At 47.3% G+C, this 18,608-nt stretch overlaps 1 protein-coding gene across 6 annotated transcripts; it reads left to right on the top strand.

Moving 5' to 3' along the window:
• Positions 1-634: 634 nt before the first annotated feature.
• LOC105919098 (calpain-15) lies at positions 635-17,971 on the top strand. Of its 6 annotated transcripts, none has more exons than XM_036148481.1 (14): positions 635-722; positions 2,317-2,501; positions 5,901-6,936; positions 7,219-7,427; positions 7,568-7,751; positions 9,121-9,344; positions 9,429-9,554; positions 10,644-10,796; positions 11,394-11,555; positions 11,754-11,974; positions 12,054-12,199; positions 13,433-13,611; positions 14,774-14,958; positions 17,656-17,971. In XM_036148481.1, the coding sequence occupies exons 2-13, from the start codon at positions 2,344-2,346 to the stop codon at positions 14,949-14,951; spliced, it is 2,976 nt and encodes a 991-aa protein (XP_036004374.1). In that variant the 5' UTR covers positions 635-722; positions 2,317-2,343; the 3' UTR covers positions 14,952-14,958; positions 17,656-17,971. The 6 variants fall into 6 exon arrangements, 5 of the variants coding, with proteins under 5 accessions (XP_036004374.1, XP_036004379.1, XP_036004377.1 ...); XM_036148486.1 differs by having other exon boundaries at positions 14,774-14,985; XM_036148484.1 differs by having other exon boundaries at positions 635-1,024.
• Positions 17,972-18,608: the final 637 nt, after the last annotated feature.

Raw genomic sequence — 18,608 nt, 5'->3', positions numbered from 1 at the left:
CTGAGCAGAAGACCCAGTTCTGCCAGAGGAGAGCGCAGGAAACAGGAAGTGACTTCAAAATAAAAGTGCTGATGAGGTTTTCCAGGCAGCCAGAACCAAATTAAGGTCCAAAGAGAACAGCAGAACCCGATCCCTTCGCCATCAGTTCTTCATATCCAGCTCAGCGGTTCCTTTTTTTTTTTTTAGGTCCAAAGATCTTTACTAACAAGAACCGGATCCAAGCAGGGTCACAAATATACATACAGGTTCTGCTGGTGTTTTAACTGCAGGAGACCGGTGGGAAGTTCTGGTCCAGACTAAGGGGAACCTGCAGGGGAGGAGGTCCAAATGGACGCGTCAGAAAACTGTCCACTTGGTGCTGGACGGAATCAGTTCGGTCCATTAGAGCCACCGAGTCCCAGCAAACATTTTCCCTGCAGACTTTACAGGATGACAGACAGACATGGTCGTTTTATAATAATAATAATTATTATTATTAATATAATTATGTTTTATATACTTTCTAAATGTCTCGAGTTTTACTTCAGGAATAAATATTAAGTTTCTAAGCAACAACCCGCACCAGAAGCTGGAAGCTGGTTTTCAGGCTTTTATTTTGAAGTCCCTCGGCAGGAAACATCCCGGTTCCGTCCGCAGCTTGACGGCGGCGCTGACCGCAGATGGATCCAGGAGGACGCATGGAGCACGGACACCTCCGCGTCCCCGCAGCGCGTCCGGTCCAGGTGAGTCCTCCGCGGCGGCTGCTTGTGCCGCAGGGTCCAGATGGCTGCAGGTTCGGTCGGTTCTGCTGGTTCTGCAGGTTCTGCAGGTTCTCTGGAGTCGGAATGAAGTTCAGCAGCATCTGCAGTGACGCGCAGAGACCTGCTGGTTCCTCCTGCAGCTGGTTTATCAGCAGGATGTCCAGGAAACAAACTGGACCCTGAGCGGAACAAGCGGTTCCGTGCGCAGCAGCGGTCCAGTGGACCTCCGCGGTCATCGCTCAAGGACAGAACCGAGGAAAGGCGAGGTCACCAGAACCAATCAGGTCTGCAGACTTTCATTAACCCTCAGAGCTTCACTGCGCCTGCAGTCTGACAGGCTCAGAACTCCCTGGATCCTCCAACTGGACCCTATCGGAACCAGCAGGGACACAGCTTTTAATGCGTTGGACTGAAACCAGAACCTGAGCAGAGGACGTGTAGAGATCCGTTCAGCAGTTAACTGGAAAACTTTGAGCTGCCTGAGGAGAACCAGAGGATCCACTGGACCTGCTCAGCACCGTTATGGGACGGTTCAGGACGGGTTCAGGGCTCATCAGAACCTGGGACATCAGCTGGACTTTTCTACACCATCCTCGCCCTGACCTCTCCGTTATCAGCCCAAACCAGAATCTCTGATCCGGCCCGGGGACGACCCGCTTTGACTAACAGAACCAGGCAGAAGCCGAGTTTACCTGACAGGTGATGCATCTCTCAGGTCGACGGATTCTCCTGGTTCTGGTCCAAAGTTCTGTTCGGTCTCCTTCAGCTTGCTACCACAGTCGTTTCTGGACCACAGGAGGGAGAAGAGGAACCGTTGTTCTGGTTCCGGTCCAGTCTACCTTTGTCCACCTGAGCCGAGCTGCTTTAGCCATTTAGAGAGCAGTTAGCCTCCAGTGACCTCACCTTAGTTCTCCCAAGGTTCTGATACCGACCCAGTCTGAGTTCAGTTCACCTGGTGTGATTCCACTGCAGGAAGCAGAACCGAGTCAGAACCTTTTGGGCGGGCCTGCCCTCCAGGAGGAGCCTAAACATGTGATCTGCTGCTCTGCATGCAGATCACATGATCTCCTGTGGTTCTGACCCGGTGTTGGTGCTGAATACAGCGGAGTTGTACTCTGATCAGAACCTTTTTAGAGCTTGCTAGGATCGGCGCTGATGTTCTGATCGGAGCGACCGGCGCCGCCCAGGACTGAGGAGCGCTGGCAGGTCGGAATGGAGCAGAACCGCTGTGGTTCTGGTACCAGGCCTCCTCTGGGTCAGAGGTTTTCATGAATCTGTTCAGATAGCTGCCTATTCACCAGTCAGAACCGGACCGGGTCATTTAAGGTCCACTATCTCACAGGTCCAGTTTGGCCCGGCGGTCTGTGGCTTTTAAACCAGAACCGCTGGGAGACGTCAAAGTTTGACTGGTTCTAGTGGTCTGTGGCGAAAAAAAGTCCATTTTGGTTCAGAAGAAACACAACTTCACTGAGGGCTTCAGGTTTCAGGTCCGTCTGGTTACCAGGAACGTGTCGAAGCTGCAGAACTCTGCAGATCTCTGTGAGGTGTTTAATGGCGTTCCCTGTTCTCTCCTCAGGACCCGTCCAGGTGAACCCGGTGCATCATGGGAGGCTCCTCCTCTTCCTCCCTGACTGAGGAAGCTGACGGCGTTCCCCGGGGAGTGGACCTCCCTCCGTCCCCCGTCATGGGGTGTCTGAGGAGCAGCCAGAGCAGCTTCATCCCTCGCCAACTTCCTAGAGGTGGCCGGCACAGAGAGCGCAGGTAGAACCGGGTCAGAACCGGGTCAGAACCTGCAGCTGAATTAGTTATCGGCCTCTGAAGCCAGCAGGATGTCTGGGCTCCAGTATGAGATCAATGGTTCCCTCTCTAGACCCTCAGAGGGTAAACGTGTCTCTGGGATTAACCGTCCCTCAGGGACTCAGTGGAGCGATCACCAGTTTCAAACCGGCAACCTTTGAGGTCTCTCCAGGTAGAAAGCGCTGGCTCCTTAACCCCAAGACCAGGTGTACCCAAGGTGTTTCAACCTTGGATACACCTGGTTTCCTATATGCTGTTTAAATCCACAATGTTGTTGAATTCAAACAGCGTATAGGAAAACCAAAACCAGCAAGGTTAAAGCTATTGAACGCAACTTCAAATATGAATAACGAACCATTACATTGCATATAATCCGTACACACACACATACATATATACAGGACTGTCTCAGAAAATTAGAATATTGTGATAAAGTTCTTTATTTTCTGTAATGCAATTAAAAAACATGAAATGTCATACATTCTGGATTCATTACAAATCAACTGAAATATCGCAAGCCTTTTATTGTTTTAATATCGCTAATTATGGCGTACAGCTGAAGAAAACTCAAAAATCCTATCTCAAAATATTAGAATATTTCCTCAGACCAAGTAAAAAAAATTATAACAGCAAAACAAAATCAAACATTTGAAAATGTCCATTAATGCACTCAGTACTTGGTTGGGAATCGTTTTGCACAGATTAGTGCATCAATGCGGCGTGGCATGGAGGCAATCAGCCTGTGGCATTGCTGAGGTGTTATGGATGCCCAGGATGCTTCAATAGCGGCCTTTAGCTCATTTGCATTGTTGGCTCTGGTGTCTTTCAGCTTCTTCTTCACAATAGCCCACAAATTCTCTATGGGGTTCAGGTCAGGGGAATTGGCAGGCCAATCAAGGACAGTAATGCCATGGTCAGTACACCAGTTACTGTGAGAATCTGATGTCGTCTCTTAACCACTACCATACTTGTGATTTAGTTTACTGAACCAAGCTGAGTGTTTTTCAAGGCTCAGGAAACCCTGCAGTGTTTCGAGTTAATTCGACGATTCAAGTGATTAGTTGAATAGCCTACTAGTATACTTTTTCACGATATTCTAATATTTTGAGAAATATTACAAAATAAAGTCGTTAAATTCTGAGAATAAAGTTATGATATTACAAAATAAAGTAATTAAATTCTGACAATAAAATCATCATTTTATAAAATAAAGTCACAAAATTACGAGAATAAAGTCATATTACAAAATAGTCATTAAATTCTGACAATAAAATCATAATTTTATAAAATAAAGTCATAAAATTACGAGAATAAAGTCATATTACAAAATAGTCATTAAATTCTGACAATAAAATCATAATTTTATAAAATAAAGTCATAAAATTACGAGAATAAAGTCATAATATTACAAAATAAAGTCATTAAATTCTAACAATAAAATCATAATTTTATAAAATAAAGTCACAAAATTTTGAGAATAAAGTCATAATATAACAAAATGAAGTCATTAAATTGTGACAGTAAAATCATAATTTTATAAAATGAAGTCATAATATTAAAAAAATAAAGTTGTTAAATTCTGAGAATAAAGTCATAATATTACAAAATAAAGGTGCAAAAGTACAAGAATCATATTTTTATTATAACAGCCCTCCGCCTGCATTAAAGCGAGGGATGTCGAGCATCTTGTAAAGTCAGAGTTTAGTCGTGGTTTCACAGAGACAGAAATACTAAATCTAAGCTCATCAGTGCCCCCTAGGGGTCTAAACCACCAGTCCTCAGAAGAGGTCCCAGCAGGAACATCAACTCTGCAGAAGTTGCACGTTAACGAGCTCAATCCTTCGCAGTGAGATCCAGAACCAAGGCGGGTCCAGGAGGAACCGAGGAAACCTCGTGTTCTTCTGCTGCGATGCAGGAACTTCAGGTTACACTGAGGTTCTCTCCCACCGTCGTCGTCTGTACACGCTGGACTAATGGCGTCTGAATTTTTCATGAACTGTGTGATATAAACTAAACCAGATGCTCTCTTATTAATTATTAGTGCATCTGTGCTGCAGAACCTGCAGCCGGGAGTCCGGTTACTGGCTGACTGGAAACGTAACGATTGCAGAGGAACTCTGGTCATTAGCTGTGAAACGTGAGCTTTCATGTGGGAATCCAGATCTGAAGACATCTGATTCATGGTCAATCAGGAGAACCAGCTGGCTGCAGCAATCTGGGAACACGGCAACCATGAAACAAGCAATCCCAAGCTGATTAGTTGCATGAAATCATTTTCATTTTTAATTGATAGGCTGGACTGTCTCATGATAGCTGTCTCCTGGCTTTAAATGTTATGCTAAGGTAGTGGTCCTTGTTTCAGCAGGAAACCAGGTTAGTTAGTGGGATTAACCCCGGCAGCTGGGGGGCAGCAGCGGCACACCATGGTGTCTCAGTTGATGCAAAATGCAGATGAATAATCATGATTCTGAAGCTGTGAGGAAGCAGATGTCTGTGCTGCAGAAGGTGCAGGAGGTCTGTCTGAGCTGAGCTTTCTCCTGGACTAAAACTATTTAGAGATGAGAGCAAATGTGGGACATCCTGCTGGATGCTGCAGCTCAGAGAATCTGACGTACAGCTGAGGAACAGCGGGGGGGCTTTATCTTTGTAATGCAGAGGAACACGTATGAAATTACAGTTATAGTTCATTATTTCCATAATTATGCTTTTTTCTCTCTTGAAGGTGGAATAATAATAATAATGCATTTTATTTATAGGCGGCTTTCTCAACACCCAAGGTCACCTTACAGAATCAACAATAAAACACTCAATCCAATAAACATTGAATCAACAAAGACCAAAAATAAAAAAGAACAGGAGAAAGGATGAGATCCTTACAATCAAATTAAATTTAAAAATCATAAAGAGTATGCTTGTCTGAAAAGGTGAGTTTTAAATGTAGTTACGGACGTGGAGTGTTGAATGCCAGACATGGGGCTGAATGACCCCATGGTCACCAGACGATGTGGAAGGAGGAGCTGAGCGGAAGAAGAGAGCCTGAGAGAGCGAGTGGGTGTCCTGATATGAAGGAGCTCGTGAGATACTTGGGGACGAGATTATTAATAGCTTTAAATGTGAGGAGAAGGACAGAAACGGCTGATGGAGCTGGTGTTTGTCAGGAAGCCAGTTCCTCTTGTAGTTTAAAAGTGTGTTGGTCTTAGTCAGTCCAGGGAGGCTCATCAGCCTCCAGCCTCCTTCCAACCAGCAGCTAAATCTGTCCTGGAGAGTCTGGATGGTCAGTTTGGGTTTTCTCCTGCTCCAGAACTCTTCTGGGACAGAAAGTAGAACCAGCTTGAAGCCTTGGGTCTGTTTTGTTTCCTGCAGTTTCTCCTCCGGCTCGGTGCCCGTGCAGAGGACCCAATGGGCTTGTGGCTGCTGTACTTTCCTGAATTCGGCCAGCGCCCCCCGCTGCACCATCTGTGAAGCCCCGCGGCGAGGATCCGACAGCCGCAGCTTGTGGCCGGGGGCCGGCAGAGGGGACGCCGGGTGGTCCTGTCCTCGCTGCACCTTCACCAACTCCCTCAGAAGCCTGTCCTGCTCCCTGTGCAGCTACAGCGGACCTCTGAGCCCGGCTCAGGACTCGCCCGGACCCCGGCTCCGACCCCAGCGCTCCAGCAGCTGCTCCGGGCCCCTGAGGCCCTCATCGGCCGAGCAGAGCTTCAAAGCGTCGGGAGAAGCAGGTAGGAGCAGCCGGTCCTGGGACTGTTTGAGGTGCACCCTGCAGAACACGCCTGCCTCCGTGTCCTGCTCCGCCTGTGGCGGGCCGCGCAAACTGTCTCTGCCGCAGATCCCGGCCGCGGCGCTGATCGTGCCCGAAGTCTGCCGGGGGGCAGCACCCCGGCCCCCTGAAGCCGCCGCCGAGTCCGTTTCTCTCTCCATATCAACCCGAGGAGAGAGTCTACCCGCCGAGGCTTCCTATCCACACCCCGACTCTGCAGCCCTCAGTCCGGGCCACAACGGTCCGCTTCCCTGCAGCCGCAGAGAGGTGCCGCCCCCAGAGGTCCGCCCCACGCAGACGCAGAGCAGCGACCCCCGTGTTCCCTCCCAGTCCGAGCTGCTGCTCAGCAGGAGGCTCAGTATCCTGGAGGAGGAGATGTCCCCGCTGTCCCCGGCCGCCTCCTTTCCAGCCGCCAGCGCCCGTCCCTCCGGCGCCGAGGAGTGGGCGTGCTCCACGTGCACGCTCATCAACCAGGTGACGGCCAGGCAGTGCCAGGCCTGCCACGGCCCTCCGCCTCGCCTGGCTCGTCTGAAGGCGACGGTGCAGAGGAGGAAGGAGAGCGTGCTGGTGGAGGAGCGGCGGCAGAGTGACGAAGAGGAGGCCAGAGAGCTGTGGGAGAACGTGCTCCGCTTCTGCAGAGAGGTTGGTGCCTGACGCCCGCCGGTGTCCCGCCGCTCAGATCCACATTAGGCCAAACTGGAGCACATGAAACGCTCTGAAATCTGCTGCTTCCCTCTGAACTTCTAATCCTTTAAAATTATTCATCTTTTCTCATTCATTCTGAATTCAGCTTTTAACGTCTTTGTTTCAGCATATTTCCTGTAAACAATAATAATAATTATTATTAATCAGAATAAAAGCAAAACATTGAGCCACAAATAGGAGATTGATGAACAGAATCGTGTTTCTCTCTTCGCCTCCCAGAACTCTGTCACATTCGTGGACGACAGCTTCCCTCCCGGTCCCAAGTCTTTGGGCTTCCCGATGGACGACGGCGTCCAGAACCGGGTCAGGAAGTGGCTCCGCCCTCAGGAGATCTGCTGCAGCAGCTTCAGAGACCGAGGGGTCAGGTGGTCCGTCTTCAGGACGCTGCGGCCGTCGGACATCCTGCAGGGACTTCTGGGAAACTGCTGGTGAGAAAAGGCGCCGGACGGCGCCGGGGTCCCTGGTTTCTACCGGACCGGGCTCCCCTGGACCCGTTCTGCTGTTCTTCAGTGTCACGGGGACATCAGGGAGTTGACGCCTCTCCAAGTTGTCTTGTTTTGGACTCCAGGTTCCTGAGCGCCCTGGCGGTCCTGGCTGAGCGTCCCGACCTGGTGGAGAAGGTGATGGTGACCCGATCGATGTGCGCCGAGGGAGCCTACCAGGTCCGTCTCTGCAAGGACGGGTCGTGGACCACGGTGCTGGTGGACGACATGCTGCCGTGTGACGAGAACGGACACCTGCTGTTCTCTCAGGTGAGGAAGAGGACGGAGAGTGAATGATACAGAGACAAGTCGACGGGTCAGAGACAAGTCGACGGTTGATAGACGAATCAGTCGGTGGATCAGAGACGAATCAGTCGGCGGTTATATTTCAATTAACAAATCCTCTGTACTAGGCTAGTGAAACTTAACTAAACTACTAAGCAAAATGAAGATAAAAAGAAACTAAGCTAAGGAACTATTTGCATGCAAAACAAAACAAAAGTGGTTGATCATAATCAGAAAAATTCAGTGAATCCTGTTCACTGCAGACCTGATTTAAAAAGCATGGAATGGAGTTAGATTAGCTTAACTATTTTAGAAAAACATTTGGCATGTTTTCAATCCATTCACAATGCGAATCCTGAGTAAACAAAACATTATTTGATGAAATAATAATGAAGTTAAAGAACCAAAGTTAATCTTAAAGAATGTGAATTGAGGTTAATTTAGCTTAACTAATTCAGAACAACATTTGGTATGTGTTTCAACCCATTCACCATGCAAATCCAGAGTTGCACAAAACATTATTTGAGAAAATAACATTTTAAAGAATGATTTGCCCAGTAAAATCATTTACTTTAGGAGCGCTTACTTTTATTTATGCGATTCTACCTCTGGGCGCTAGGGGTTGCTGTAGTGATGGGTCGCTAAAAAAAATCGGTTACTCCTAAAGTTAACAAAACGCCTTTAAATCAACATTAATATGGAATATTAATGCGGGTATAAGGCTCATAGCACTATCGAATGATGGCGGAGCAAAACAAACAAGTCTTATGCTTTAAAACAAGCTCCTTGGGCACGTTTGACTCGTGTTTGAATCTGACCGGTGTCAGATGTCCTGCAGCGTCGCTGACCCGGTTGCAGTCACGATTTTAGCAGGTTTTCCCCTCAGCATGGTAAAGTGGGTCCTTGCCGGCTTTCCAGCTCCGTCTGGAGTCCGCTTTCCTGTATCGGCAGAGGAGAAATAAACAAAGCTGTTTTTGGCACGGAGGGATTTCTTCCTCAGAAGTGCTCTCTGGTCAGAAGCGCTCTGACCTTTGTCTGTGGGGGAGTGGTCTTACAGCATGGAACCCTGCTGAGAGGCGGCTCCTTGGTGGCTGTGGGGAAATTCTTTGCTTAAAGCGCATTTTGATTCCTTCCCATGGTACATGGTCAGAATTCAATCTGACTTCATTATTTCATCATGGCTTTAATATGGCACAACAGCGGTTCAGAGACGAGTCAGTGGTTCAGAGGTGAGTCGGCGGTTCAGAGACGAGATCAGAACAGCAGGTTAACAGATCTATTTCCTAAGCAGAGCCGGACCTGCTGCAGCGAGTCGGCGCTATTGGCTCTGACCCGCCCCACACTTTCTCTGCAGGCTCAGAGGAAGCAGCTCTGGGTTGCTCTGATCGAGAAAGCGCTGGCCAAGCTCCACGGGTCTTACTTTGCTCTGCAGGCGGGCCGGGCCATCGAGGGCCTGTCCACCCTGACCGGGGCCCCCTGCGAGTCACTGGCTCTCCAGGTCAGCACCACCAACCCAAAGGAGGAGCCCATCGACACGGACCTCATCTGGGCCAAAATGCTGAGCTCCAAAGAGGCAGGGTGAGGTGGGACAGACAGAACCAGTCTAAGGCCAGAGGTTCTGTAGAACCCGGTTATTAATCCTGAACCCGGTGTTTGTTCCAGATTCCTGATGGGCGCGTCGTGCGGGGGAGGGAACATGAAGGTGGACGACCTGGAGTACGAGTCTTTGGGTTTACGTCCTCGACACGCCTACTCCGTCCTGGATGTGAGGGACAAGGACGGCCACAGGTGACGCAGCATTGTTGTTTCATTAATGAGATCATTTCAAACTTTTCATCGTTTTCAGGAGCAAAAAGGTTTATTTCAAGTTGTTTTTATTGTTTTTAATATAAAGACTTTTTAGATTAGGACAAACAATATTAGTTCCCAACTCTATCTGTTTGGAGAATTTCAGTGAGGATTTGGGTCTGGGTGTAGAGACGGTTCCAGTAAGGGTTAGAGATGGTCTCCTGACGGTGGACTGGTTTTTGTACTTGTGGCGTTAGACCAAAGAGCTTTGATGCTGTTGATGACGTTATTTCATTAGAATGAGAGGAACGGTCCTAAGCTGCTGATATGTCTAATTTAACTTGTCGGATTCAGTTTATGTGAAGGAAGAACCAGACACACCAGAAGAACTGGCAATCCTTAAGGTTCAGTGCTTAGTCCAATAAGCTGACGTATTCTTCTGATGGGTAATTCAATCAGGCATCAGATATAGTTTCATGTTATGCAGATGATGCACGGTTATATCTACCAAACCAAATGAGTGTTGGACGATAGTGGTTTCGTCAGCTGCAGGGTTAGCCGTCTGCCTGCCCTGCTGGTGTCCTCAGGATACTTTGGCTTTATGAATTTCAGAGATGGGGATTATTCACGCTCAGTTTTTCCTCCCTTGGAGGTCGTTTTTGATCAAGATTTCTTTTTAGTTCACATATAAAGTAAGGTTCTTGAGCTCTTTCTCTCATCTTTGAGACATCGCTAATATCAGTAATATTTCTATTACGTCAAGGCTTGATACCGTAGCTCGCCTTTAGCGGATGGCAGACTTCCTGTCGTATTTAGAATCAGGTTAAATGTTCTTACTCTCGCCTACCAGGTTCTCCAAGGTGAGCATAGAAAACCAAAAACTAAGAATTAGAGAAAATTTGCAACATTAGAAAAGCTATTTTACAGTTATTATTCAAAATAAATTAACTCTAAAAAAGAGAAACATTAAAATGTTTACATTAATCATTATTATAAATATTTTGCTCCCAGTCAATTAGTTTCTGATCTGTCTTAACTAAACTTGACGGGATGGTTGTAAAAATCTAAAAAAAAGTTGATTTGTCTCAGACTGGTGCAGATCCGGAACCCATGGGGCCGGTTCTCCTGGACCGGAGCCTGGGCAGATGATTGGCCACAGTGGCCTCCACACCTGAAGAGGGCGCTGTGCGCCCAGCGAGCGGAGGACGGCGTGTTCTGGATGGACTTCTGGGACTTCATCAGGTAGGAGGAGACGGGCGGGGAAGCAGAGGAGGAACCTGGACCGTTTCTCAGTTCACAACAACACGAGTACGGACTCGCGTTCTCGTCAACTCCGTTCTTGGCAAGAACACAGGAAGTACGGACTTGAAGAGAACGGGAGAACGCAGAACGTTGATCATAAAATGTAATAATTGTATGTATAATGTATTCAATGTGAGAGGTAATATTTTGTGTTAAATTATAATTTAAGTTCCTTAGCCTTTTTTTAACATACAAAACTATTTATACACTACAGCATATTTTAATCAAAAAAATAATATTATTAAAATCTGAAAAAGCCTAAAAAAAATCTAAAACAAATTACGCCACGGTGCATTCTGGAGAAGCAGTCAGTCTGAAGTCTGCTCTGATGCATGCTGGGTAAAGAGGGCAGGGCGAGAACACCATCTGGGGATTTGGTGCGTTCTCGGTCTGCTGTTCTTGCCAATTGGAACCGTGCTGATGACGTGTCACGAGAACATGAGAACACTCAGGTACACATGTTGAGAAACGGCCCAGCAGGTTCTGAGGAAACCCAGCCATGATCGGCCCGCTCCGCTCTGACCTTTGACCCCGCAGGTACTTTGACTCTGTGGATATCTGTAAGATCCACTCCAACTGGCAGGAGGTCCGGACTGCAGGAGTTTTCCCCCGAGGATCCGACGTTCCGGTGACGGTGGTGTCGATGACGGTTCTGGAGAGGACGGCCGTGGAGCTGGTTCTGTTCCAGCAGGGCAGCAGGTGGGACCCGTCCGGACTCTGGAGGCTCCATGTATCTGTGCAGGATGTTCAGGTGGAGGCCAGAAGGAGATAGACGTGAAAAAACCCCAGCAGCAGAACTCAGAACATTCTTGGTTTTAGAACCAGCACCAAGAACCCAGAATCAACTCATTAAAGGTGTTTGCAGGTAAATTCTCCCTCTGGTTCTGATGCCCTCAGGCGCTGGGACACGGCAGAGAGCCACCTGTTGGACCTGTGTGTGCTGCTGTTCCGGGTCGCCTACGACGGCGCCGGGGCGCTGACGCTGGGCCGGCTGCTGGCCCACAGCCGGCGCTCCGTCAGGAGGTTCGTGGGCTGCGACGTGATGCTGGAACCGGGCGAGTACGCCGTGTTGTGCTGCGCCTTCAACCACTGGAGCAGCTCGGCCGCAGAGGAGGCAGGTCCGAACGCCTGTCCCGTTCAAAGTCCTGACCCGGCCCGCACGTCTGTACGACTTTAACCACGGACCTCTGTTTCCAGCGGCGCCCTGCAGACCCGAGGCACCCGGCTACGTCCTGGCCGTCTACAGCTCCAGACAGGTGATGGTGGAGCAGGTGACGGCCGCCGGCGCCACCATCGCTGACGCCATCATCCAGCTGGCCGAGACCAAAGGAGAGCGACACGAGGTGATGCCGTCTTCTTCACGCCGTCGCTGTTTCTTTTTTTTTTTTAGAACTTAAATTTGATTGATTTTAAAATAGAGCAATTACACAGCATACAATGACAATTAACAGTTTTTACAGTGTGACATTTTACTATAAAATAACCATTCCAGCATGACATTTTACAGTTTCAGCATCATATTTGCGGTCTCAGCTTCACCGTACAAATCTAGCACAAGATTTCACCTTGTATGGTAGGTCTATGCAACATTATCCAGAATAAATAAACATTAAGTTGTAAGACTTGTTTACTTGAGTAAATCTTCCACAGGACCCCAGCGTTGGCTGAAAGTGTCTTTTTGAAGTCTTAACAAGTATGTTATCTTTTCCATTTGGTATAACTCCCTCACAATTTGGACCCATGAGTTGTAGGAAGGCGGTTCTGCTTGCTTCCACTTAATTGTGATGCATTTTAGGGCCGCTGTGAGAAGAATGTTTAAGAGATATGATTTGGCTCATCCTTGCAGTCCAACTGGAAGAATACCGAGTATTGCAACCGTTGCATCCTTGGTGATAACCTCCTGAAAGATCTGGTTTATAGCCTTATACACTTTATCCCAAAAGTTTTGCAATTTGGGGCATGACCAAAACATGTGTGTATGATTGGGGATTGCTGAGCCACAGTTTCTCCTACACAAACTTTAGGATCCATCTTAGCTACTATGTCCGGCGTCCTGAAATATCTGCTGATAATTTTCCATTTATATTCCCGCCATGTATTTGAGCCTGTGACTCGACCGTCGCTGTTTCTTCTTCTGTTGTTAGGCAGCAGCAGCCTTAGCCCCGCCCTGCTCAGGCCTGGGAAACTGGCCTGAGCGGGAAACTACCAAATAGCTAACTACAAACGCAGAGCAGCCAGGTCAGAATCAGAGCTGCTGCAGCGCCACCTTCAGGCCGCAGAGCAGAGAAAAACCAGAACTAATCCAGTTAAAGAATAAAATGTTTCAGTAAATATTCAGTGAAATAAAGTTTCACAGAAAGCAGGAAGATAAAATAAGTTTTCACTCCTATCATTTAATTTTAGACTTTTTCGTTAAAATTTAACCTAAATCCTCCAACTGAAGCTGATCGTAGAACCGAGGGATAACTGGGTCGGGTTTAAACTTTGAATCGTGGTCCAGACTGGACTGGGTTCATCGCTGCTGTCTTTAAAGTCCGGTTCTGTAGCTGACCTAACCTCTGAATGCCTCCTCTCAGGGCCGGGAGGGGATGACCTGCTACTACCTGACGCACGGGTGGGCGGGGCTTATCGTCATGGTGGAGAACCGCCACCCGAGGCACCACCTGCACGTGTCCTGCGACTGCAGCGACAGCTTCAACGTGGTGTCGACCCGCAGCAGCCTGAGGACCGTGGACAGCGTCCCCCCCCTGCACCGGTGAGCCCCTCAGGGTTGGTAGGCTGAAACCCGCCATCGTCCTGCTCGTTAACCGCTTCAACTTAAACTGGTTAACTGGTTTCACGGTTAAGCTGAGCGGCAGCAGAGGAACCACAGTTAGCTGAGTGGAACCCAGCTGGACCCGTTTCCTCTGCCTGCGGAGTGGGGCTGAACAATTAATCGCATTTTCAATATAATCGTGATTTTAAAAAACGCAATTTCCAAATCGCAGAGTCTGCAATTTTTGGCTATGTAACAATTAGGGAATCAGACACGTCTATTAGGTGTTGGTAAAATGTTTAAAGTGGGTTTGCCTCCACATGGAAGGGAAGACAGTTGCAGCAGTGAGATAATCTAATTTTATTAGTTGTTTTAGAGTTTATATAATCATACAAAGCATTACGTACAGGTCAATCAGTTTAATATATAGAATTGTTTGTTGGTTGCAGTTTGCACTTTATGTTCAAGGATTTATCAATTAAAAGCTGTTCTCTTGAATAATATTCTGATCAATAGAAATATTAAAATTCTTGTTTTAAATAATCTAATCTTTATTTAGGGGCCATTTTTGTTGCTTGTGGTTAATGCATAGAAAAGTCAAAATTGCAATTTTGATTGAAAGATATCGTAGGCAGAACGCAATAATTTCTGGACCGAATTGAGATGCTGCGGGTGTTTTAGCAACTAATCCGCATGGTGAGGAAACAAATTGATTTGTTGTTTGTATATGTTTAAAAAGACCCGATAGAATAAACTGGGGGAAAAATTGCATTAAATCGCAATACTAAGAAAAAAAAATCGCAATTAGATTATTTTCCAAAATCGTTCAGCCCTACTGTGGAGAACCACCGACTGCTCATGACGGTGTTCTTCATTTCAGTTTAATGACATTTTGGCGTTTAATAAAACCTGCATGGAGGCGCAGCGGGTAGCGCCGTCCTGGGTCTGAATCCTGGAGGCTTTTTGCATGGAGTCTGCATGTTCTCCTGGTGCATGTGTGGGTTCTCTCCTGGTACTCCAGCCTCCTCTTAATGACCAGAACCCCGGCTGCTGGGGTTCTGGTCTCTCTGGGTGAGCCCTGGGTATGTGCTAGCCTGTGACCCCCCCCGGCCTGCTCCTCGTTTGTTTGGTGGCTGTGAAGCAGAGCTTCTCCGTCTCTCAGACAGGTTCTGGTGGTTCTGTCCCAGCTGGAGGGGAACGCCGGCTTCTCCATCACGCACAGACTGGCCCATCGGAAGGCCGTCCAGGCGTCTCTGGGCAACTGGAGTCCCTCGAAGGCGTCCCACAGTCCGGCTCTGAGTCCAGAGACGGCGGGTCTGCACCAGCCGAGGCCGCTCTGAGGACCAGGTAACGGGCCCGGATGGACCGGCGCTGGTAAAAAAAACAGCATTATCTTTGTTTTAGGTCCTGGAACGGTGTAGAACCAGAGCCAGAGAAGCTCAGAGCCTGAGTTTAGATCTGAAAAGAGAAAAATTAATCAGCTGCAACATAAAACAAGAAATTCCTTAATTTTACCACAAAGTGGAAATTCAGGAGTGACACAGAATTACATCCAATAATTAATAATGAAAAAAAAAATAAGCTCATCTAATCTAAAGTTAGTTCTAAAGCCGCAGAGGATGAGCTTTGTCAGAAAGGCAAAATAAAAAAGTAAAATGAAATACCAGAGTGAACATTTCACAATTATTGACAAGATGGCAACTCTGGTAAAAAAAGATGAAATGTTGAAGTTAGACAGTAAAAAAAACAGCCTATTTACTGAAGGGTATGAGATAAAATGCAATATGATGACAGAAGAGCAACTAAGACGTGTTCATATGGACATCAGCAGCTGGGAGAGTGTAAACCATTCCTGATCGGATCAGAACTGGATCAGAACCAGAGCAACCATCAGCATGAAGGAAACGCTGAGCAGAGATGATAAAGTCTGGCAGCAGCAGGGAGGAAGGACCTGTGGAAACGCTGCTTAGAGCATCTGGGATGCAGCCGTCTGCAGCTCCATGCATGGAGGAGACATTGTCCATCAGTGATGTGATTCTCCTCCTGCTCTGGGTCCAGTGGACGTCCCGGGTCAGAACCGGTCCTCCTGATGAGTTTATCAGCGTCTTCCTCTCAGCTGCAGATCAGCTGCTGCTCCATCAGACCAGAGAAGATGGCTGATGCCTCCACAGAGGTAAAGAAGGTCTTCAGCAGCGCCCCCTGCAGGCCAGGAGACCTCAGCCTCCTCAGCAGGTAGAGTCTGCGCTGACCCGTCCTGTAAAGAGCGTTTAGCTTCCGCTTCAGTGAACACCAACGATCATACTTTATTCCCAGAGACATTCCAGGCTTTTCCCTCTTGGAACCATGTCATGCAGTTCTGCTGACACAGCATTCCTGTCTGAGTGCTGGTAGCGGACGCTTCCCTCACATAGTTCAGGCAGCGTTGACATGGAACGACACACCTGCTAACGTTTTCACAATTCCTCCATACTCCAGGTAACCAGCTCCAAAAAGCAGAAGTCCGGTTATCATAAATCCAAATGTGAACACATTTTCAACATCCTCGACTGACAAAATGGACAGACACACGATCCTCCTCCCACCAGCTGCTGATGTCCCGTCGGACACAGGGACTCCTTCACCCAGTGTTCTCGTTGAGAAAATTTGATCAATGGCGGTGAGAGTCCAGCTGAACAGATCATAGTTTATAATTTGGAAGATATTTACAAAGAGGCTCCAAAAAGATTGATTGAAGCAGGCAGAGAAACGGTAGCCTCGTGAGACCATCCTGATCTCGCGAGCTTTCAAGGTTTCACTCGCAGATCAGTCTGGCTACTCTCCGTTAAAGAAAATTTGGAGCCGTTCACCAAACGAACGTCCAATCAGCGTTGGCTTTGAGGCGGGTTGAGGTGTGACGCAACCGGAAGCACGACAGTTCAGTCTAAAGAACATGGCGGCTTCAGCGGATGAAACTAGCGTTAGCGTGGCTATCGAGCAAGTTTAATCAGAATTACAGAGTATTTCTTTGCTGAGCTAACGAGCCTTTACCTGCAGCAGCAAGAGTAGCTTGGCTTGTGGTTGTTTTCGTCGTCGCTCTGTTACGAGCGACGACGGAGCATGTTGACGAGTACGTCATATGCTTCATTTATCTGATTGGTTTATTTGGCCCGTCTATCACCAACATAGACCAATCAGCTAACCAGTATTTTCGCCCCTTCCCAAAATTACTTCAACGGAAGGTTTCCAGATGGATATGCGAAGCAAATCTATCTGGCGGCGTCAGGTTAGAGAAACGGGGGAGAGGAGAAAGAAAAGCGTCTGCGTTCACTGAGAGCAGGAAGTAGTATTGTAGAGCTTGAATCAGCTACCGTCAGCAAAACGTCCTGCAAGACCGACCCGATCTACAGGGCTAAAAAAGTCCTTCAGCAGCGGCTTCATGGCAAAACATACATGCATATTAAAATCCCCAAACATAAGGACATAGTGGATCATTATTCCTGACAAGAAATCAGAAAAGTCATTTAAAAAGTCATTATTATATTTCAGATAAAACAACTACCAATAATTTTTCCCAAACTTGATTATAGGTAAATGTCGATGGTTATAATTTAATGGAGTCATGAAATGAGTCCTGCTATAACTGAACATCAGTTAATAATTATCTTTATGGCCACTGGGGGGCGATATGGGGCATCCTGGGGCTGAGAGTCCTGCACCAGGCCACCACTCCCCAAATACAAATACAAATTAGTTAAGATTTGGGTTTTAAACCTTAAAAACTCTTATATTAAAACAACTAAAATAAAACAAAGTATAAACTCTTAAGATTCTAGTTGCAATAATTAGGAAGAATTACAGTGAAATCTGGACGCACAGCTAAAAATATTTAGTAAAAGAAAAACAACTAGGAACAAATCTCTAAAATAGTAGAACATAAACTAGATAGAAGTCGTGCGTATCTGATTCTGCGTGTTCGACCCAGAACAGGAATAAAGATTAGAGCTGATGATAAAGGTTCTGAGGCGGTTCTGACCCGCTAAAGATGTTCCTCTCTCTGTGTTTCAGAGGTTTGGAGACAAGCAGCACAAGAAAAGAGCTTTTAAATGACTCTACGGGTCCTGGAGCCGTTCCTGAAGGAGACCAGAACCAGTCTGCCATGAGCTGGACCCTGGTTCCTGCTGTGAAGCTCCTGGCCTGAAGGACCTGCTGCAGCTCCAGGATGCCCCTCCTGTCTGGTCCTAACCCAGCTAGATGTTCTGCTCAGGGTTCCTGCTGAATGGGTGAAGTATGGGAAGCACTTTATGATGGATTATCCTTCGTTTCAACGCTGGAGGAAATGTTTTCTATCCTGAAACTGTAATAAAAACTATGCAAACATGCAGCAGTCATGTCATGCTTTCATGTAAACGTCTGCTGGTCCTCCTGGGCTCCTGATCTAAGTTTCTCTGAGACCTTCCAGAACCTTCTGGACGCTGGAGTTGAAGCGGTGGAGCTAGTTGGGTCTGAGAAGCATCTCCTCCGCTCTGCTGAAAGCCACCAGACACACTGTCTTCTAACCAGGGGTTAATCTGGGATGTCCTGTGTCGGTCCTAAAAGGAGAATCTCTGCTTTGTTTGGAATCAGAACTGGACCCGGTATCAGAACCACAGGTCCAGCTTTAGATTTCTGCATGGGTTGCATTTATCTGCGGGTTCTGACAGAGAACTCTGGTTATGATGCTTTATTCTCCACAGATTTGTCTTTGAAGGAATAAAATTCAGCCAGACTTCCCAAACATTCACAGGAACCCCGTCGGAACCGAGAAGATCGGGTTTTATTTGTTCTGAACCTCAAACTATTCCAAATTCCTTTATTCCTTCAAGCAAAAGTCTTTTTATTATAATGACAGAATTTTATCTCCATAGTTGCCGTCGTCTGACTCCATTGGCCGCATGTTTGAGGGACATTTGTGCATCTAAGCTGCCAAGGGTACGGTGAATAAATCTGATTGGAGGAAGAATAAAATAAAAGGCTCTGAT

The sequence above is a fragment of the Fundulus heteroclitus genome, chromosome 16 (assembly GCF_011125445.2).
Source record: "Fundulus heteroclitus isolate FHET01 chromosome 16, MU-UCD_Fhet_4.1, whole genome shotgun sequence".
NCBI classification, from domain to species: Eukaryota; Metazoa; Chordata; class Actinopteri; order Cyprinodontiformes; family Fundulidae; genus Fundulus; species Fundulus heteroclitus.
This window is presented reverse-complemented; position numbering and strand designations above follow the sequence as displayed.